Genomic DNA, 22,469 nt, shown 5'->3' with positions numbered 1-22,469 from the left:
GCTGATCAGATAACCTATCCAGCACAACTTTTAAAAATAATGTTTCAGTTAACGTTGATTTTTTAAAATCTTTGTTGTTATTACTACTAATGTCAAGAAGGAAAACTAAAATAAATGCTTTTATAACTGAGTGCTCTTTGCACTATTCCTGGTTCTTGCCTCTGCTGGAGCAGGTGATAATTATAGTTTTGTTTAGGATAAGCATTAATCTCACATATTCTCAATCATTTTCCAAATTGTTTTAAACCTGTGATTGCAAATCCCTATAATCTTGTAGACTTGTTCTAAGGGGTCCAAAACAGAAACAAGTATGCTATCACCAGGTGTAAACTTCTTGTGAAATATTTTCACCTGAAAATTGTAAGGGTACATAAACCTAAAAAGATAGGGGAAAGTACCACCAGTTTAAGGTCTAAGCACCTTGCAGAGACTTACAAATACTGCCAAACAAGAGCATCAGTGTGATCTAGTTCAATGTGTTTGCATGCTGAGCATAGTAGCCTGTAAAATAAAAATCTGCTATCTAGACTTGCAACACAGAAGAATCATTAACAATAGAGAATGAAAAGATTATGTTTTCTGCATTATTTCATTTAAGATTATAAGACAAAGGGATAAAATGAAAAGGCACTACTGCTATTTTCTCCAAAGCAGAAACTAGCTGTGACCTCTTTAATGTATTAAATGAATTAATGTGTTAAATCTTTCTCCCCTCACCCTCAAATGTCCCCGTGGGAAGCAAAATTGTGCCATCTAGTGGGATTTGGACCAAGTCTTAGCTGTGCATCCCCGATGGACACTATGAACACTCTACAGACCATCTCCACTTGAATATGTTTACATTAGACCATGGACTTCTTTGGATTTCACTTTGCTCCCAAGTTCAAAACCCTCCACTGCCACAGCCTTAGGAAGAGTCTTGTTCACTCTGCCAGGCTTAAGCCCAGGGGAGGGGAAGAGAAGTTACTTTTTCCTTTATCTGCTCAATCCACCTTTCTTCTTAGCTTCTGAGTTGATAAGAAAGATGAGGGAGAATTATTTTTGTGAATATGACTTGATACATTTCAAAGATCAAAGTCATGAGTTTTCCCATGAATTAAGATTCTCTCATTTGCTAAGCAACCAGCAGGCTTGTTTTTCTGTGGTGCACAGCTACAGAGCTGGTGTATGCAGAGAGTGTTGTAACACAATCTCATTTCCTTGTAGGCTTTTGCAACCTTAGTTAAGCAACAGGGCAAATACAGGTTCCAGTATGATCATTCAATCTTTGCCCTTTATGGATTACTGTATCTTTATGCCAGAAAGAGATTTCACTGCTTGTATTATTTTTTATTTTCTGTGCTACTCATAGTAGAAAGCCATATAATGTACAACTTCAATACTCAAATTGGTCCAAGTATTGCAAGTGATTTATATACCTATGTAATAAAACATGATGGATGTTGGGACTGCCAACTACTGCCTGAGTCACTACAGGTGAATGAGTAACGACTCCATAACAAGTTTTCAGTACTGATAAAAGTAAAGTTCACTGGCCAATCTTCAAATAATTAACAACTCTTTCCTCTACAAACACAGAAAGAAGTGACCTTTTCCAACAAGACATAAGCTGGTTTTCTCCAACTCAAATCATCCCCTGGAATAATTGGATCAGCTCTGCCCACTGGCAGACCTTTTGTCTTCTATGAATCAACATGGAAAGGAATCTTAAGAATGTTTTGGTCATTTCTTTTGGATTTTTATTTCTCTTTACTGCTTATGGAGGACTCCAGAGTCTACAGGTAAGTGGGGATCTTCCACTAGTTAGCAGGACAGTTAGCCTGGAAGGGCATCAGAACAGCTGGTAGTATGAAACACATCCATCTTCCCATGGTCTCTGTGAGGAAGGCATGTATAATATTTTTTTCAGAGGTGGGTTAGGACATTAACTTGGTGTGGTATTCTAGTATTTCTCAAATAGCTTGAATACTTTTGGCTTACTACTTCTTTAGATCCACAAAGTTATTTGAATAAAAACAAAATTTACTTGAGATTTTCCTCAAAAGAAGATATTGCAAAATGGAAAACAAATTCCATTTCTGGAAAGAGGTTTTTTTGAGTATTTCTAAATTGCTGTGGGTTTATGATTATTATTATTGCACAACAATGTAAAATAATAAAAATTTGTGCCCAAACCATTGAATAATTTAAGTATAAAATAATAGAGTAATTCTTGGGATCGTGATATAACATAATAGTAAAAAATATTACTTTAAATCAAAGGCAGTTGAGTTGTGGTTTGTACTGGCATTAACATCCTAAAACATAGCAGTAGAGATGGCTTTCTAGAATGACTTGAACACTCAGGATTCCATTACAGAGCATTTGTTTAGCCAAAGTAAAAGACCGAGGGTTACTGTTGCTGTCTATGAATACTTCAGAGTAGATACACACAAGGAGAGACTTCTCAGACTAGAAGACTTTGCTGGTCTCATGACTAATAAATGGTTATAAACTATTCATAAGCAACTTTAGGCAGGTTATTAACATATGACCATGATCAGTTGGATTGGATTTTCCCACTGGAGTGGCAATCTGTATGCCTTAAAGCTGGAACTTGACACAAAACAGGATGCACTTGTTTGCAATAACAAGGGGTTGCTGACCTCATTTCAGAAACAGGTCCCTCTACATCTCTCTTATCCTTTCCTTGAACAGTTTTTCTCTTATGACATTGTCAGATTCTGAGTTCAGGTAAGTTCTGCAAATCAGCTACAAAACTGGATGGAGGTATTATGAGCTGTGGAGACTAATGAGGCAGAGGAAAATAAACCCAAGAAGCTGCAAGTCAGTCACACTATCTAAAATAGTGCACATTTAGGTTAAGTGCCAGAACACTAAAAATTTTCATAATTCATTTCCATTTTTCACTACTCAGACCCCCCAAAGAAATCCTAGACAGTAACAATTCAGCTAATTATACAATTCTGAAGGCCTGGCTTCTAATTTTTGGAAGCTATAGCTGACAAAATCAGGCATGTGATGTTTCAGAAAAAAAACCTCTGAGATCAGGAAGCCTCTCTCTCAGTTTACAAAACAACCATTCCAGTTCTCAAATACTTTGACACTGCTCAATGGAGAACCTACTCACCTCCCTGCCGTGGTGCCTGTTCCTCACCAAGGGTGCAGCACGACTGCCATGACAGTCCTGCATGGCCAGACTGCACAGCCACCACAGGGCCTGAAAGTGTTCTGTGAAGTACCAACAGCCTTGGTCTCCTCCAGCGCTCTCTAGTGCTACCCCCTCAGCATCCAGTTCCCCTTCCAAAATCATAGTGGATCACATCAGCTTTAAATGAAAACAAATAGGAAAACTTTGATAAGCAACACAGAATTGTAAAATGGTTTGAGCTTATAGATCATCCAGTTCCAACTGCCCTCCCATGGCCAGGGACACTTTCTGCAATGCTGTGTTGCTCAAAGCCCTATCTGACCTGGCCTTGAACTCTTCCAGGGATGGGGTTTCCACTGATTCCCAGGGCAACCTGTTCCCATGCCTTATCTCAGCTTTGGTGGTGGTGGTGGTGGGGGGGGGGCTCGTCTTCACGAACGAAGATTTGGGAAGGGCTGTCCTTCCAGCCTGCGCAGTGGATTTTAGGTGAGGCACAGCGTGCGCAGAACTGGCCCCACCGTTTAAGTCCTGAGGTTCATCTGCCACGGTCGAGTGAGCTTGGACAGTGACAGGGAAGTCCTCAGGACTAGAACATACAGCACCTGACATTTCCCAGAAGGTCTCCCATCCAAGTACTAATCCGGGGCTGACCCTGCTTAGCTTCTGAGATCTGACGGAATCGGATGTCAGGGAGGCATTTAACTGCCTCATGCCTTATCACTGTCATAATAAAAATGTCTTCCTAATATCTAGCCTAAATCTTTCTTCTTTTAGTTTATAACTGTTGCCCCTTGTCCTAACACTATCTGCCCTTGTGAAATCACTCTCCCACTTTTTTATAAGTCCCCTTTAAGTAATGCAAGATTTCAATGAAGTCTTTCTGGGGTCTTCTGCCTGAACAATCCCAACTCTCAGCCTGTCTAGGAGATGTACTCCATCTCTCTGATCATCTTCATTGCCCTCCTCTGGACCCTCCCCAACAAGTCCATGTCGTTCCTCTGCTGGGAACCCCAGAACTAGAGGCAGTACTCCAGGTGGGAGTCTTACGTGGGCAGAATAGAGGGACAGAGTCATTTCCTTCAACCTGCTGGTCACAGTTATTTTAATGCAGCCCAGGAAGTAGCTGGCCTTCTGGGATGAGAGCATGCATTGTTGCTCAAATTCAGCTTCTCAACTGCAAGAATCCTCAAGTACTTCCCTGCAGGGTTAGGCTCAATAAGTTCTTCTCCCAGTCTGTACTTATATCTGGGATTGCCCCGACTCAGGTGCACCTTGCACTTGGACTTGTTGAACCTCATTATATTCACACAGTCACACTCTTCAAGCTTTTCCAGGTCTCCCAGCTTGATTTTCTCATTTCAACTTTCACAGTGTCAAAACAAGAGGAGAACAACTTTCAGCTTAAAACTATAACATTTGGTTAGATCAGTAAAACATTATTCCTCCCTTGTCAAAATGTGGATGAATAAATTATTTCCAGCTACCAAGGGCTGCTGTAAGCATATTAGGATACTGGACCTTGGCCTCTGAAGAATTTAGAAATTATCAGATCTGTAGGTTAAAGCAAAGAATCTTCCACAGTTTTTAAGTCAGCTCTTCCAATGTAGATCTGAATATATTCCTGCTCTCCCTTGAGGGGAAGCTGTATGAAGAGGGGCTGAGGTCACTTAGTCTGTTCAGTCTGGAGAAGAGGAGACTGAGGGCAGACCTGATGGCAGTCTACAACTTCCTCATGAGGGGAAGAGAAGGGGCAGGCACTGATCTCTTCTCTGTGGTGACCAGTGACAGGATACAAGGCAATGGCCTGAAGTTGTGTCAAGGGATGTTTAGACTGGATATTAGAAAAAGCTTCTTCACTCAGGGAGTTGGGCACTGGAACAGACTCACCAGGGAAGTGGTCACAGCACCAATCCTGACAGAGTTCAAGAAGCATTTGAATGATACTCTCAGGCACATGGTGTGACTCTTGGGGATGGTCCTGTGCAGAGCTAAGGGTTGGAATCAGTGATCCTTGTGGGTCCTTCCAACTTAGCATATTCTGTGATTCTGTGAATAAGTGAGAGCCACGAAAAGACGTTATCATTCATTCAACTTGTTTTCAAAGAGAAATACAAATAAATAATCTAAGGTCTGACTTACTAACGATTTGAATCTGAGCAATCCGCACCAGATTTTGTATCAGATTTTCATAACTGTCCTATCACTGTGAGGAAAACCATATATCCATCATCAGGCTTTGGGGAAGGGAGAGAGTAATACCCAGCCCCAGATGCTATGTCTTTCTATTTCTATTGGAAGCCGCTGTCTGTATATCATAATACTATGTACCTGTGGTAAAATTTGTCTCAATCACTGATTTTGTTCATGCAGAGCAGTCTCAACTCAGAAGAAGGCCTGGGTGTTGCTTCCCTAAGTGTTCTCTATGCTGCACTCATCTTATCATCCATGTTCCTCCCTCCAATCCTCATCAAGAAGCTGGGCTGCAAGTGGACCATTGCAATCTCTATGTGTTGCTACATTGCCTTCTCCTTAGGGAACTTCTATGCTAGCTGGTACAATTTAAATACTTTAACCCCGTCTATTGTGTTTGAACAAAATAAGTAAGGGCAAAATTGTTTCTTCTTTTTCTTCTCAATTCCCACTCTACCACTGTGTTGCAGGTTAGAAAGTTGGATGCAAATGTGTTATCTGCAAGAAATAGAGATAAATAAATCCAGTAGCAGGTTGGTCAGAGAGGTGAAAATGTGCAAAAAGTCAGAATGAATTCATCCATTCACCCACCTGAAATTACTTCTCTAACTCATGTTTGTAGCAGAGATTCCTCTTTAGGGGAAAATTTCATTTAAAAGCCAAATTACTTTTAGGGCTGTTTTTCAAAAGGTTGAAGGGAAGGCTACCTTCCAGCCACTAGCTGTGGGAAAAGAGAACCACAGGGAGAGGTTAGCTCCTGCCTTGTGCTTTTAAGAGGTGGATGAACAACTTTCCAGAGACAGAGGATGCAACTCTGAGGAGGAAAGTTGCTGTGATTAATCTTCGGAAGTGCAGGTGCAATTTAATTCTCAGTTACAGGAAGATAAGGCCCATACGTGTAGACCTAGCCAGCCTAGCTTAGACCTAGCCCCTGGACAGAGCTGGGAGTGCTTGCATGTCCCAAACTTTGTAAGATTGACATTTCTCGATTTCATGTAACAGATTTATGGTCTCATACCATAAGACCTAAGGTAAGTCTATTTCTTTTATGTCTATTTTTGCCTCTGGATCCTTAGGCAAATGATTATTATGCTAATGGACAACAACTATGTTAAATAAAGTGTTCTTTGGCAGGTACACACTAATTCCTACCTCTGTGATCCTGGGCTTAGGAGGAGCACCACTCTGGTCTGCCAAATGCACTTACCTCACCATTGCTGGCACTTCATATGCTGAAAAAGCAGGAAAAAATGCAAAAGACACTATCAACCAATACTTTGGGGTCTTCTTTCTGGTATTTCAGTCCTCCGGTATCTGGGGAAATCTTATCTCATCCTTGATATTTAGCCAATCTTCCACCAAAGGTAAAATATATTTAAAAATTTTGACACTTTTTTTATAAAAATCAGCTGATTCTAGATAGATAAAAGGTAAATTTCTGCAGCTGAGCTTCCATAGTCAGTGGAAACAGGCACTTCAGATGTAAGTTAACTCATCTGAAGATAGATGTCTGAAATAGATGGGCTAAATTGCTCTCTGAAAGTGTCTATTTTCTATCAACTCTTCATCAGTCATAAAGTGTGTTCAGACAAATAGCTCAAAAATAGAAATCTCTTGAATTCTGTTTTAATTCCACCCATATATTGTAAGGCATAGATAGGCTACTGGCAGTGACAGTCCTTCACATCTGACTTCTGTTTAAAGTGGATTAAAACAAAAGGCAAAACGTCAAAACACCAGTGCAAAGTTGAATTGGATTAGTTTGCTGTTAAACATTCAAGGGTAGTCAAGCTGATGCTGGTGCTTGCTGAAAATGAGTGCACTACAGAACTGTCAAAAAGAAATAGCAGTAACTGCTGACAGGAATCTGCGTGCCAGGGCTCCTCTGCTGTATTTCAGGCTGAGACAGCAGATGCCAATGTAGCTTGAAGAAATCACTCAACAGCAGTGCCCTCATTTCCCATGCATATAATTGGTGTCAGCTTTAAAAGGCCAATTGTGAAGATAAATTAATACTCAAATGCCACCTAAGAAACTCAAAATGCTACGGTGTATTATCATTACAGTCTCCTGTGCATTCCTTATTCTGTCAAAGTCACAGTAGGTTGACATGGAAAGAGATTTCCATTATACACTGCTACTATGAATACCAAGAATTTACCTCTCTTTCCTGGCTCAGTTAAGCAGTATATCCTCTGAAGAGTATTCAGATAGTACTAGTTTAAATGTCAGGGAGCTGGCATCAGGTTTCAATCTTTGAATCTTTGATTTTGGCAAAGTAGTTGTCACAAGGTGTGAGACTTCTGGAGAATCAGGCTTCATTTAAACCTGTATAACAAGAGATGAACACCATTAGAACAGAATGCTAATAGACTGTTTCAAGGGCAGCAGAGCCCTGCTGACCTGATCACTGAGCAACGTGATGTCTCGGGAGGGACTGTCTGTTCTAATTTCACTTGCGGGGCAGAGGCTGTGGAGCAGCTGTGGGGTCTGCACAGACTGCAACATTTTACTCTCTGCCTCACAACACATATAATTTTAATAAGAGGACTAAAATATTTTTTTTTTGGTTTTGTAAATCCCTTCCTAGTTTTTTGTTTGAGGATGTTCCTCCAAATTCTAAGGAAAACCTTTTACTCACTTTTTTTTATTAATTACATAGAATGTCAGGAAATTCTGTGCTCCTGGAAGATGTGCTGTGTACAGCTCTCAAAGCCAAAAGTCTTGCATATCCTTGCAACAGTGATGAACAGTTATACCATAAGCTTCTCTACTGTGCCTTCTCAGTGAGACTCAGCTTTAATCTGGAAGCAAGAATCTCCAATCACTCACATATTTTTCTCTCCTCTCACAGTGCAACAAAGGTATCCATCCATATTGTCCATATACTTAAAATGTATAATTTCATTGAGTGGTCAGAAGGATGTAGTATGCATCTGCAGAGTCAAAATGTGCAGAATTCAGACATATACCTACACTTGACTCATTGCCTCCATCATTGCATCCAGACACAGCAAGGCAAAGTTACACCATGAGGTAATAATACAACAGAGGACAGTACTCAGTGTAAATTACAGGAGTCATCCTTGCTCACTCATCAGTATTGCAGCCTTAATTCCAGAGAAACAGTGCAAACCCTACTTTGGAGCTTCCATGTCATTAATTGCATGTTCATCTTCAGATGATGCATGAACAGATAAAAAACTTATTTTACATACTTCCATACTTCACTCATGTGAATTACCTTTTGCATATAGTAATTTTGCTGAGGATCTGATTGTCCAGTTTTTGCTAAGGTCTATAGTAGTAGCCAGTGGTGGTAATAAGGTAATGATTTTCTTTACATTATTAAATTTTATCTCATGTTAAGCCTTAATATGTTTATGGAGTTAGTTAAACCGCTGATTCACATGGCAGCAGCTTTTATTGTATTGTAATCCAACTGTGTTACCCTTTATTGTGGTTGGACCAATGACAAATTCTACAGTGAAAGCATTCAAATAATTGCATGGTTTTTTGATCATCCTTCTCTAATACACAGCTTATTCAGGCTTCCACTTTGATTTAGTATCCATTCTTTATCAAGAGTGTATTGGAGAAAGTGTGCATGGTGTTGTGGTGACACTGAGTGTGCATGAGCACATGCATGTGTGTGACTCTGACATATGCCCATCACAACCCTGATAGGAAGGAACAAAGCAAAGGTCTTACTCCAAACACTGCTGAATTGATCTAGTTTCAAGTATGTTCTCAGAAAGTTATAAAACTAGTAATAAAATAATAAATCCAGGAAAAGCAGGTTTCTTGAAAAACTGTTCCTGGGTAATCATAATTTGAATTTATAAATCAAAAAGACGTGTTGAAGTGTTTCTGTTCCTATAACAAATACAGAAATCATCTAGAGAGGGATAATGTGTAATGGCTGTAAGAACTCTGGGCCGTCAAATCAGTGGTGGTGTAAACCAAGGGACCTGCCTCGTGGGGTGTTATGATTAAGAGGTAGAGATATGCACTTGAACTTTGAATACTGCAAACTGAGCTTGGATTCAGATTTCAGCCTTTAACTTTAGTCCTTTCCTTCATGTAACCATTAATTCAGTGTTTAGTCTTGAGCTACTGTTTCTGTTAAACCCAAATTTTTTGTGTTAAACTGGGATTCTGAAATTAATCACCTCTAATCAGGAAGGATTTGAAACCAGGACTAATCACCAAGCACTGGATTCCCTTCTGCTTATATCCTTACATATAGTGTGCACTTATCTGATCTCTTCACTGACCCACCTTTCTTTTGGTTCTTACTGAATTAGTGGAAATTTCAGAAGAAGACCTGGCATGCTGTGGAGCATACAACTGCCTGACTGATAGCACCAACACCACTGAGTCAGCAAAACCCTCCAACTCATTAATCTACACACTGTTAGGGGTCTACACTGGTAAGTAATACACACAATCTTTAATCAGCATCACTGATGGGGAACCTAGTACTTCTGAAATCAAACATGACTTTGCAGATTAAGTTTCTGACTTTCTCCTTCAATCCAATTTGCTAAAAGGAAATAAGATATGTGAGACCTGTAAATGACTCCTTCCTAAACAGTTTCAAATGCTTTATACCAGAGCTGTGTTATTTTTACCTAAAGGAGCAAGACATTCTTTACACTTTTCACCTGGAATAAAGTTGAAGCCCAGTGTGGTGACCCCATTTTTTCACCTAAAGTCAGTTTTCCTCTACAGACTAGACTCAAAGTTATGCACACATTTACAATTACAGGATTCCAGCAGCTTATCCAGTCATGCATGAGATAATTTAAAATTCACTATTTTCAGGATCAGTAATAGTGATCTAGTTGCTGATGGCATAGGGCAAATTTATATATATGCATGCAGAGGTCCAGGAAGGTAAGAGCAGCCCAGATAGCAATACTTGAACTCACCAACTTCTAGTCATGTGGGGTTGCCTACTAGAACTGACTGGTGTTCTACCACAAATAAACAGTTTTAGCACAAGAACTACATTGCAATTAGAGGTGGACCTGAACCACAACTGCCAGAACAAACAATCATTTGAGGGGAGGTTTTTAGATCCTAGCTGACATTTGACAACTTCTGTCAACTCAGTTGTGATGCTTGAATACCTCAGTGTGAGAAGCAAAGGCGAAGAGAAGCACTAGGCAAATTGACATGGCTCCCATTTACTAAATACAGCTGCTCTAGAGCTTTGTTGCATAAAGCTATAAGAGAATCAAGCACAGGGAAGGCTGATGCCATAAAAAATTGGAAAAACAAATAGATGTGTAAAGATACATTGAGTGAGAAAATTTTAAAAAGTATCTAGCTCAAAAGAAGTTATTCTGTGGATAAAGGAAAGTATCTGGCAAGACAATATACCACCTTAGCTCTGTTAAAATATCTTTGCAGTCTCTGAACATAGATGTACTCTCTGTGCTGAGGCAGATGCAGAGAATTTATCACACGGCAGACCCAGCTCTCACTGGACAAGGGCATTGCAGCAAACTCTTCCTCTGTCCCCAGTCTCCATTCCTAATTGGTGAGAAAATGTAAAGAATATCCCCCCATTTCCCTTCAAAAGTGTACTGAAGCTGATGACTTTCTCCTAAAGGCAGGTTTGTCTCACAAGTTTAAATTTAAATTTGATGACTAACATATACAGCACTCCCTGAGGTTTTGCTCATGCAAAATGAATGTAACCCTGCTGTCTACTGACCCAGCATCAGTAGGGTTTCATTTTTCTTTTAAGCTCTTAATAAAAGATATGTCTTTTCCTACCTCAAGGGAAAGCAAATAGCTTAATATTTCATTCACAGACATTTTTAAACGTGTCCTGTATTTGGTGTCTGAGTATGTATTTTGCCCAGCTTGGGTGGAGGCAATACTAAGTCTTTTGTTGTTTAGTTTTCTCAAGGACTGTGAGTATTTCTATTATGTTCATACCACTCACTCTTAAGCCATGCTGTTATCTCCTCTAATTGTTCTTGATTCATTTGACATATTTGTTAGAATATTTTTCCTGAAATTGTGCATGTCCTGTGCTCACCCATGTAAGTCCTGCAATTAGCCCATATGTACTAATAAACACCCTGGCAGAACCAGCAAAGACTTAACATCATGAAGGGTTTACAGCTCAGCCACAGTGGGGAACCAGAACTCTGGGGAATATGATTTCATTCTGGGAGACATGGATGAAAAATAATAAACCATAAAAAACTGAGTCAATTTGTTGTAAACCTACTGATGTATTGGGACATTAAAAGTTCACAGAAGAGACAATAGCCATAACATATACCATAGGAGCACATTAAACAGCCAGAGTGGATGGGAAGAGGTGCCTGGTTCTCCTCCTACTCTGAACTCTACTTGTTCCATCAATGAAATTCTACTTAGTGTAGGTATGAGAGGAAACAAAGCCATGCCCTGCATTCATAATGAAGCAGTCAGTTGTGAATCTATGGCTGTTTCATATATATTATGAGACACGTTTATCTTTACAATAGCATGAAGAAAATTGTATCGATTCACTACACAAGCAAAAAATCTAGGCTCATACATGCATGATCATTTTCTTAATACCTACCCTATGTATTTTTTTGTATGCTGTTTCTGTTTGGAAGTATGGGTTCAAAGCTGTAACGTTCATCTTCATCTTTAAAACAGCACATATTCTATACTCTAAACATGGTTCTGAGCTGAAACAAAAAAAAAAAAAAGAAAAGCACAACATAATCTGGGATCCAAAACAGCATTTATTTTTCTTTCCATGTATTTGAAAGAAGAACCCTCCTAGCCATGAAAATCTTGGCACTGGAAGTGAATATTCTTCTCTCATGTTGATTTAAAGCCTTTTGATAGCTCCCAAGGGAGCTGTTTCTGGCCAGCTCCCCATTCCTGCGCCCCTGGATTGCCCTGGAAGGGTGAGCCATCACCCTTTGCGGCTGCACAGCTGGCCCAGCGGTTGTCACAACAGGACAGTCACAGTTAAGCTGAGGGGATTTGTACAGCTGTCTGAAGAAGATGTGAATGTAGATCAGGCCATGTTTACACAGAAATGGCCTTTACACTGAAGAGGAATCAGAGGCATCTGCCAAAATATCCCACAGAGAGCTAAGCACTAAGTCAGAACAATAACAGCAGCAAGTGACTTCCCATCATTCTTCCAGCATTCCTCAGTTTTTCATGAACTTTTTGTTTTGTTGTTGTTGTTTTTTTTGCAGCTAGTGGTGTGCTAGCTGTGTTGCTGATTATTATATTTCTGGACCAGATCAAATCTGATCAAGCAGAGACTGAGAAAGAAAAACTAGAGACACCATCCTTTTGGTCTACGTTCCTAGCAACTTTCAAGCATCTTAAAGACAAAAGGCAGTGTCTTCTAATCCCTCTGACAATGTACAGTGGGTTTGAACAGGGATTTCTTTCTGGTGACTACACAAAGGTGTGGATGAGAATGAAAATCTATTTATGTCTGACTTTTTTTTTGCCTTTGCATCTTACTGTTGCATCTGATCTATATTTACTTGTGAAATGAAGAGGTTTTCAATGGTTGTGGATTGCTAAATTACTGCTTATTTCTACTTGAATGAACTCTGAGTGACATCTTCAAACAGGAGAGGCCAGCAGTAAATGTCCTTTGGAACAGCCTCAAAAAAGGTGCAGTAGAGAGCTTAACTCACCAGTGGAGGCCACAGCAGAGAGCTACAGGTTCAAACTCTTCAGCTTGTTGTAAATAACAAACTGGGAGAAAAGCCAGAAGCCAGCAAAGCTTTTATATCTTCCTTTCTTCTGGTTTCCCTGGAGTTTGTATAAATGCAAGTCAGCACATATATCACGTATTTTATTTTCACAGCCTTTATGGTAAGAGGGCAAGTCCTCAATGTGGCTAGCTGAAAGCTCTCGCCAGTCAGTAGTCCAACAGGTCCAAAATCTGATGGATTGAAATGATTAAAACCACCTCTGCTCTTCTAGTTTCTCTACAAGCCTAGACACACAACAAGTGTGTTCTCCAGGCATTTGTTGAGAAAGCCTCCAAAGAAAGGGGACAATCTTCCTGAGCTGCTGCTTTGGTGCTTCAGCTTTCAAACCTTGCATATAAGCAGATGGAAGAGTGCACTTGCTGCTGTGTTGGAATGGATTGAAGGGGGCACTCCATGGTCACCTCCACTGATCATATGCTCTTGTAAATGAGGTTCTCTTCATTTCTTGGGAGCTGCTTTGTAATGACCATAGTTTCAACTGTCAATTTTCATCTCTTGGGCTATGAAGGAAAGGGCAAAAAATTCCTAATGCTACTTCCAGAAGTTTTGTTTGTATAGCAAGCAGTGTTCTGATTTGTTCTGCTTGTTACTGTTCTGTTTGCATGGCATCAGTCTGATTGGGAACCGGTTTAGGATTATTGCTGCTGAAGGCCAACTGTGTCAATAGATCAGGGACTTGTCAACAAACTCTCCAGCTCTGCTCCTGTGATCTTGTCCATGCTGGCTATTAACCAAATACTCAGGATAAGACCCTTGAACTTTAGCTGTATATTTCCACTGAAGAAAATGTGGCATGACTGTCTCTTCTCTTCCAGGCATATGTGACCTGTGCCCTGGGGATACAGTACGTTGGCTACGTGATGATCTGCTTTGCAGCTGTAAATTCCCTCTGCTCTCTGCTCTTTGGAAAGATCTCTCAGTTCACGGGTAGAAAACTTCTATTTGCATTAGGTATGCAAAGGTTTCTTGTATGTCTGATCACCTCATGTAATAGAGCAAAAACAGTGCTCCTCCCTTTGCATGTGCTACAAAGGAATAACTTGCTGTCGGCTGTCAATTAAAACCAAAATCAGTCTAGAGGCAAACTTTATGAACTTCATTCATGAGAAGAGAGGCAGCATAGTTCACAGTTAAGCACTGAATTGAGGCCTTTGCCTTATATCACTTTGCTGATGATGTAAGTTCACCCTGCTTTTGAGGGCACTATCTATGCAGAAGGTGACCTGTAGCTTCGGTGCTTTATAGGTCAAGTGCAGACAGTGAAAAATGACCTAACAACGTAGATGTTGAGACTTTCACCATAACAGAGAAGAATTTCTCCACTGGGCTGAAAACTCCTCACCTTTAAGGAGTAAAAGCAAATCGTTGTTGATCTGAGTCTCAGGCAATGGTGAACTAGGAAATTTCAGCAAAATTTTTAAAGGTTGGCCCGGTGTCCTTTTCACTACGTGTTCTAGTAGGGAGAAAAATAAAAGCAAGTCATACACCAGAATGTCAGGCTTGAATAACTTCAGGGCTTGTGTATAGGACAGTAATTTTCATTTTGTTTTGAGAAGAGACTTGCATATTTAAGAACATCTCCCTCTCCAGAGAACATTGTTCCATTGAGTAACAGAGTAGCGGAGGCATAAAAAATACCAAGAGATATTTCTTTTGTGCCTCCATATGCACTATGCATACTGAAGTGTACTAATACCTTATTTTCACTACACAGTAATTTGTATTATTAGAAACACCACTAGCTGGATCAGTGTGCATCTAGATATTCTAGGCATTTTCTCCACAGCAAATTTTAAATCTGGGCAAGGAAGAAAAAATTTAAAGTCTTTTTGCTACAGTCTCTAGTTCAAAGATTCTTCTATCTGCTCCAGGTTTGTGTCTCACATCTCTATGTGTCTCACACTTATGAAACCCAGATTTAAAAAAAACACCAAATAATAGTAATAATAAAAACAATTAGAAACCAAACTATAGTGTTAGTACTGGAAGACCTCTGAACCTCTCAGTTCTGATTAGTGGTCTCTATACTCAGTCTGTGAAAGTGCACCTGCAGGGGGAAGAATCAGTGACTCATTTACAAGCCACCTTTTAAAAGAAAGACCAAAAGCTGCCAGACCCTCTAGATATACTTAAGTGCTTCTTCTGTCCCTGGAAACCTCATTTAAGGACTTGGCAAGGAGAGCAGAAGGGTGTTTAGTCCCGACTCACATGGTGACAGCAAGTCTTTCAGCAGTCCCATCTCCTCCTAAGGAGCAGTTTGTGTTGTTTGATCTAACAGCCATATCAGCAATGAGGATCTCTCAACTCAGGGCAGTGCTCAGAATTATGAATTGAAGACTGTCAAAGGCCTGCATTGCTTTGTATTTCATGTGATATCAATTCAGTCAGCGCAAATCTCAGCGAACCAGGAAGATTTTAAGACTGTCTTGTGCTGTAGTGAGGTGAAGAATAAAAAACATTATCTACCACTAAATGCCCTGTATATAATGGCCTCTGTATGTCTTGTCTTTCTTTCTAAACCAACAGCCACAGTTACAAACACCGCTTGTATAATAGCACTACTGCTGTGGAAACCTCATCCTAAGCAGCTCGCTGTGTTTTTTGTATTCCCTGCTCTTTGGGGCCTATCTGATGCTGTTTGGCAAACACAAACTAATGGTAAGTCGTGGTGACAATGAAATGTATTCTCTTGAGTTACAAAAATCTGTATGCTTGCTTCTATAGAACAATGCATGCATAAAAATGATAATGACTTTAAGATAGCATGTAAAAGAAATATGTTACCTCATGGGAAAGTATAAGAAATAAGAACAAGTTGGGAATAAGAAAGCAAAATTAAACTCATCTCTTCAAGGTGAAGAGGAAAGATTACTGCAGAAGGTGATAATGAGTATTCAGAATAAATATTCTGGAAGATTATAAGTATTTCCAAGAAAATTAGAAACTAAGGAGAATGATACGTTTAGTCTGTCTTTTGCAATAACGGAGAGCACTCTGGATAAAAGATCACCTCAAAGCTCACTAACAAAAGAAGAAGGAAAGTGGCTGTTAGGAGTTCCTAGGACAAAAACTGAAGAAGAAAACCACAGACAACATTATGCAACCAAGCAAATCCATACAGTTCTGATTTACTTCATTTCAAAAACCATAATCCAATGTGATAAGGCATAAGAAAGTGATAAAAAGAAACAGAGTCATGGGACATTTCCTCATGAAGGAAGGCTTACAAGCTAGAGTTCTTTAGCCTGGACAAGTTATAAGTACAGAAAGCAGAAAGTAATTAAGTATATGAAGAAGGAAATTCAAAATTCACTGTTTCTATTAGAAACAGAACTAGTGGCACCAGGTAAAGCTATTAGGCAGAAGCCTTTATAGAAATCAAAATAAATGATATTTTTTCACACAATGGAAAATCAAAGTACGGAATTCATTGCCAAAAATGTGAAGGTTTTTTATGTTGCAATTGCATCACTTCAGGGGAAAATGTTCTTGCAGCTATTAAAGGCTGGTGATCCAGAGGAAATCTCCAACTCAGAATGTCCCTACATCTTTGATTACCAGAGTTAGGAGGACTTCACTGGGAAATACGACTGTATACTTGCCTTATTTCTTACATTGTTAACCCATGAGCCTGTTACTGAAAGTATACCATTGGATTTTAATCTGATGCATTGGGTTTATTCTGCTTTGTGATGCTGTGCAATTAATTATTATGTACTGACAGTTCAGATAATGAACTGATACAAACTGACTTCTGTAAGGGATTGTTTAAACTTATCCCTTAATGAAAACTAGAGGAAGTTCTCTTACAGACCCTAAAGCCAGACTTTCAAGTGCTGGAGAGGGCAAGAAATAGCTGCATTCTGTGATGACTTGAAGGAAAGTCTGCTCATAACTGTCATTCACAGTCTTTTTAAATCAATGCCAGAGCCTGGGTCAGTAAGAAATTTGAGTGGTCTCCCATCGGCTCCTGTATTTTGCCTCTTATTTCATCAATATTGTTTTCCTCTGTCTCAAATTAATTTTTGGTAGATGCCATAGGAAACTGCATGTGGCAGAACTAGCTCCTCTGGGCACACATCAGGTTATGTGCCTTGGCCTCTGTCCCTCTGGTTGCTTTGGTTATTTCAGGAGCTGAGATGATTTCACCCAGCAGATAAACTGTCATGTGCTTCCTGGAGAGCCAAAGGGAAAGCACAGCAATCCATTGCCCAGCACTGACAGCAATCTCCTTTCAAGCACATGTAGAGTCCCTGCATCTACAAATAAGGAAGTGACCAGCCAGCATCCTTCTCTGCCCCTCCAGCAGCTCCAGCTCATATCCCCTACAGGAGAGCTAGCACATACATCAAGAGCTAGCACATACATCATGGAACACCCTCTCATCTTCTCACATCCTAACCCAGAGCCTTGAGCCTTAAGTAAAAATTTTAAAGTGCTCTCATCACTCAGGTTCATGGAAGGACATCAGTGAGGATTTGCTCTCTATAAAGTAAAACTGTTCATTCATTTCCTGATTCCTCAGCCACATCCTTCTGACTCAGAAGCTCAGCAAGCTTCTTCTCAACTCTCTTGAGAGCCACGTCTTAGTCTTCCACTGTGATAAAGGGCCGACAATTTGTCCTGCTTCTATCTTTTTCAGAAAGCCTTGCTCTCAGACAGTGGGCTTCTTTAAGAATCACAAAAGGGATAGGCTTGGAAAGGACTTCTGGGCATCCGCTGGTCCAACCTCCTTGCTCAAGCAGGGCTGCTCAGCCACAGCCACTCACTTAAGACCATGTCCAGACAGCTTTTCATTATCTCCAAGGAGTGAGATTCCACACCCTCCTTGGACAGCCTGTACCATTGCTCACCCTCAAAGTAAAATGTTTTTTTCTCATGTCAGAGGAAACCTCCAGTATTTCATGTTGTGTCCAAAGCCTCTTGTCCATTTTTCTTGAACACCACTGAAAAGACCTGGGCTCCATCATCTTGTGCCCTTTTTACAAGGATTTACATACATTTGAGATGCCTTCAGTAAGGACATTTCCTCAGTAAGGTCTCTGCATGCCTCACAAAGATGGACCTGAGGCCTTCAATAGATAAAAAGGAATAAGTATGGAGGACCTAAGTATTACAGAGGGGAAGTGGCTGTAGTTCCCAAAGTCCCAGATGAGAGATAGGCAGTGGACAACGCTTCATGCTTGCTTGATGGTGAGTGAACTCTGCAGTGATGTGATAAAGACTGATCTCTATTACAGCACTGAAACAGGTCATTTCCATTCCCAGATTCCTACAGGACACTCGTGGAAATTTCATCTGTGTGTTAGCTTGGAAAAAAACCCAAATGTTCCTTTTCTTTGCATAGTGTCTTTTTCCTTTTTTTTTTTTGTCTGTACCTTATTCAGCTGTTTCACAACTCCCAGTTATAAAATTACACAAAGTTTGCTTTGTCATGTTGTCACAGTGAAATATTGAGTGATGACATGAAACCTTAATAGAGAGGTGAAGTGACATTAACCAACAGTGATGCATCCCAGAACAGGACCTTCATTTTGACATACCCACTTAGGACTAAATATCTTCTCTCCTTCATAAATTTTATACAGATATACATCACACCAGGAATTCCCAGTATCAAAGATTATAAGGTGGGATAAGACCTCTAAAACAGCACTGGTGACTAAGCTTACCTTTGGTAAACTCCCATGACTGCTGCTAGGGTCTCAGTAGATTGATCAGTGAATACATACAGTGGCATTGTGCCACATACTGGAGGCATTCTGTGGTAATTGAAGATGGCTTACTTTGTGCTGCTGTGGATAGTTAATACTCGAGTACCCCCTAGAGGACATGTAGGCTCATAGTGGATGAGCCACTTCATCTTATAAAGGTTTCCTAACCTGGTTTTGTTCGCGTGTGTGGACACTCACTTATTTCCAGTGAAAGCTGCTTCATTTCTAGAGTCTGTATTGCCCTTTCTTGTTTAATTTAGCACAGGTGCAATTATCACCCATTGACAACAATTGCACTTGTTGCATAACAGTTGTGTAGCACAGAGGTATTTAGATAGACTACAGTGACATCAAATTCTTTACAGGCTGATGTACATATTGAAAAAGGATGCGAACCTGTCTAAAGAGTTTATAAACCTTGACTCAAGTAATTCCAGTAGTCTTGTCATATACCCATGCCAACTATTACCAGGGGAAAAAATAGGAAAACAGGCAAGATAATTTCCATGGAAGTGAACTGTGAAAATGCAAACCTAGCAGCCTCTCTACTCAGCCAGCCCACCAAGTTTTGCTGAAACTTCAGCCAGGCAATTTGCACCACACTGTTTTTGACAAATACTTAAGTTTGAGGCAAAACCATCACTGAGCTCCTATGTCACTGCCAGCTAACACCACATGTGCATCCTGGCCAAGTCAGCCCTTCCTATAACTGAACCTTGGGTTAGATCCTCATTCAATTCTCCCATTGTTTTGGTTGGAAAAGAAGGCTCCAAAATAGCAAGGGAAAACATGTACTGCCTGAAAGCTAGAATCTTTACACATAGAACTGTCACGGCATCAGAAACCTTCTTATATTAAACTCTCCTCACTAATTCCTTTCCAGAAGAAAATACTGGGCATATTAGGAGAGTTTTATGAACAACCTGTACTTGTTCATTTATTAGACAAAACTATGAAGTATTATCATATAATTCACAGTACACTCCACTCAGCTAATTCAATGAACTAAGCATATCTTGTGCTGCACTTGTCCAGATTTTCCATTATGTCTAAGTTGAATTAATTCAATAAACGTCCTCTTGCAGTCATCAGGATTCAGTAGGTTCTTACATACAGTTGAAGTCTCCCACTACATAACAAAACTGAAGGGATAGTTGAATCTACCCAGACTTTCAGAGAACATTGTACTCCTCTGTGCCTTTTGGCTGAATGTACGTATTTCAAACAGATACATTGTTAAAGAAGTGGATGAGAAGTGTCAAGGTTCCTGATACTCCTCTCCTTCCCTCTCTGCACGCCACAGCTGAATCAGAAGAAGCACCTCCTTCTTTATCATCACTGATGCTAGAGAGGAAAGCAGGCTCTCTCCCCTTTCCTGTCATCTCTACTAGTCAGACCTGAGGCTTGGAATCCCTCCCTGACTCCCAGTTGTTGTGCAACTGACTTAATGGAAACTTCCCAGTGAACACAATTGCATTAGGGTGATCTGTTTAACTAAGTCTCTATGTAAAGCAAGTTTACCAGTTGCTGCCTAGGGGTTCTGTATGCATCAAGGATATTCTATTTGCCAACCCATCCAGGAGCTGAAAATTTGAAAACCTGGTTATCTCAGAGATGCAAATTTTCTCCGTATACTGAATTTGAACCCTATCCTAGCACTCTTCTCAACTTTCTAATTTAAGTGTTTTAGGTCAGTTTGTTTCTCTCAGCTTGGCAATTAGGAAAAGCAGACATTGCCACCATTGGCAAGACTGTGGGAGCCTCACCTAGGGGCTCTCTGAGACTGAGTTGTTGTGAATAAAAGGGACATGCATTTTGCACGAACAGTCTCTGCACATTCTCAGGCAGGTGAAAGATATGGTTGGAATAACAGGTTGACAGAGTGTGCAGGTTCCAAGCAAGTTCCTCCCCAAACTGGTGAAGCATGGCAGCAACCTGGCCCCTGAGGACCATGTTGTCCCTAGTCAGAACCATCTGTTCTGTGAAAACTTGCAAGGACTTGTTATGACCTTATCAATACTTATATATGGAGACTCTACAATATTAAAAGCCATTTCTGGATATCTCCTCTTCCTCCTTACTTTCTCGTTCACTAGTGCTAGAGCCTTCAGTTTTGTGGCTGAAAATTTGAAAAATAAACTTCCTGCCATCTCACTTCAGTAGGGCCCATCCTTTCTTCCTTCCTCACATTTTCATTTCCTTTTGCTCTGATATTCTCTGTTTTGTCTTGTTGGTTCTTCACTTACAACAATTCACAGTAGCACAAAATTTTTTAAGACAAGGCTTGTGTTATCCTTTCTCTGATATTTATGAAAGAGAGTCTGTCTTCCCTATTGTGACCTATTTATTCCCTTTGCAGAAAATAAATGGTGAAAGACTTAATCTTCACAAGCTATGTCTTTTCTTCCTTCCTTCCAGGACTCTATGGCATTTTATTTGAGAAACACAAGGAGGCTGCCTTTGCAAATTACCGTCTCTGGGAATCACTTGGATTTGTCATCGCCTTTGGTTATAGCACCAAATTGCAAGTCTATATCAAACTGTATATTTTATTGTCTGTGCTTGTGTTGTCTATGGTGACATATGGAGTGGTTGAATGGATAGAGGCTAAGAGCTCACCTGGGACACCTACTGATACAAAGAAGGAAAATGGAGGACCACTGACCCAGGAAACATACATGTAATCCAGCAGGGTCAGAGTGATGGAGGCAAAGCAAATAAAGTGGCCAGTCCCTACAAGCATGTCTCCAAGGGCCTTCCAATGCATACTGCCTCCAGAAAGATGGTAATGGAACAGATTTCAAGGCCAATATAATGTAAATGTCTTAGGAGTAAAAATCTCTTTTGACATCTCAGCTTTATAAGGGAAGAATACTTGACTCCATTGTTTCAATGAAGATGACCAACTGAATGTTTTCTCTTTTTAAAAAAAAAATTAATAAAGTCTTAATAAATGTAAAAAAGAGTCCTAGGATCCTCCCAATTTTTGTCTCTGTAGATAAGATCTAATACCACAGCTTTACAATCAAACATAAAAAACTCACATGTGAAATGAGATGATTGAAGCAACTGAGGTTGCTCAGCTGATTGCAGACAACACACATCATTTCGTGGAACCATTAATGATAAAGATTTATGTTGTTCTTATGCTGCTTTCTTTGACACCTGCTGAAATAACATCAACTTATAAACTGGCTATATCTACACTTTATATCTTCACACCACAGAATCCACTGACCACTGAGTTTACCAGCTTGTCTCAGGTCATCAGACAGCTGGGTTTGTGTCCATGTCATCCCTCTATCCCAGAACTCTATTTTTTTTGGTTTTCCTGTCTCCAGTTTTTCTGTCATCAGTTACAGAAAGTTCATGCTAAAAGAGATACCATTTACATGACCAAATACTTCAGTCATGATAACCTTCCCCATTTTCCCATCCACAGATAGAGCTGTTTTCAAGGTGAGCAGCCAGGGTATGTTACTGGGGGAACCTTGCAACGAGGAGGGTGCAGGTAACAGTGCAAGCTGACTGATAAAAGAAAAAAAGGATGGACCTATGCTGTAATAACTCCTTGAGGCCTATATGTATCCAGCAGTGGCTCAGATGAGGATTTCCCTCATCTCATTTCAACTTCTCTTTATTTTTATC

General features: G+C 40.1%; 1 protein-coding gene and 1 long non-coding RNA gene across 3 annotated transcripts in view; one reads left to right on the top strand and one right to left on the bottom strand.

Moving 5' to 3' along the window:
- The window catches only part of LOC139669043 (uncharacterized), a 49,262-nt gene extending 45,834 nt beyond the window's left edge, over positions 1-3,428 (bottom strand). The window contains exon 1 of the long non-coding RNA XR_011697160.1: positions 3,131-3,428. This is a non-coding gene — a long non-coding RNA (uncharacterized lncRNA). The remainder of the gene's footprint in view (positions 1-3,130) is intronic.
- Positions 1,566-21,786, top strand: UNC93A (unc-93 homolog A). 2 transcript variants are annotated; one of them, XM_071549441.1, is made up of 8 exons: positions 1,566-1,781; positions 5,522-5,703; positions 6,476-6,705; positions 9,649-9,774; positions 12,571-12,788; positions 13,923-14,058; positions 15,634-15,765; positions 21,240-21,786. In XM_071549441.1, the coding sequence occupies exons 1-8, from the start codon at positions 1,695-1,697 to the stop codon at positions 21,503-21,505; spliced, it is 1,377 nt and encodes a 458-aa protein (XP_071405542.1). In that variant the 5' UTR covers positions 1,566-1,694; the 3' UTR covers positions 21,506-21,786. The 2 variants fall into 2 exon arrangements, with proteins under 2 accessions (XP_071405542.1, XP_071405543.1); XM_071549442.1 differs by lacking the exon at positions 5,522-5,703 and having other exon boundaries at positions 1,705-1,781.
- The last annotated feature ends 683 nt before the right edge of the window (positions 21,787-22,469 follow it).

Source organism: Pithys albifrons, chromosome 2 (genome assembly GCF_047495875.1).
Source record: "Pithys albifrons albifrons isolate INPA30051 chromosome 2, PitAlb_v1, whole genome shotgun sequence".
In the NCBI taxonomy this organism is placed as follows: Eukaryota; Metazoa; Chordata; class Aves; order Passeriformes; family Thamnophilidae; genus Pithys; species Pithys albifrons.
This window is presented reverse-complemented; position numbering and strand designations above follow the sequence as displayed.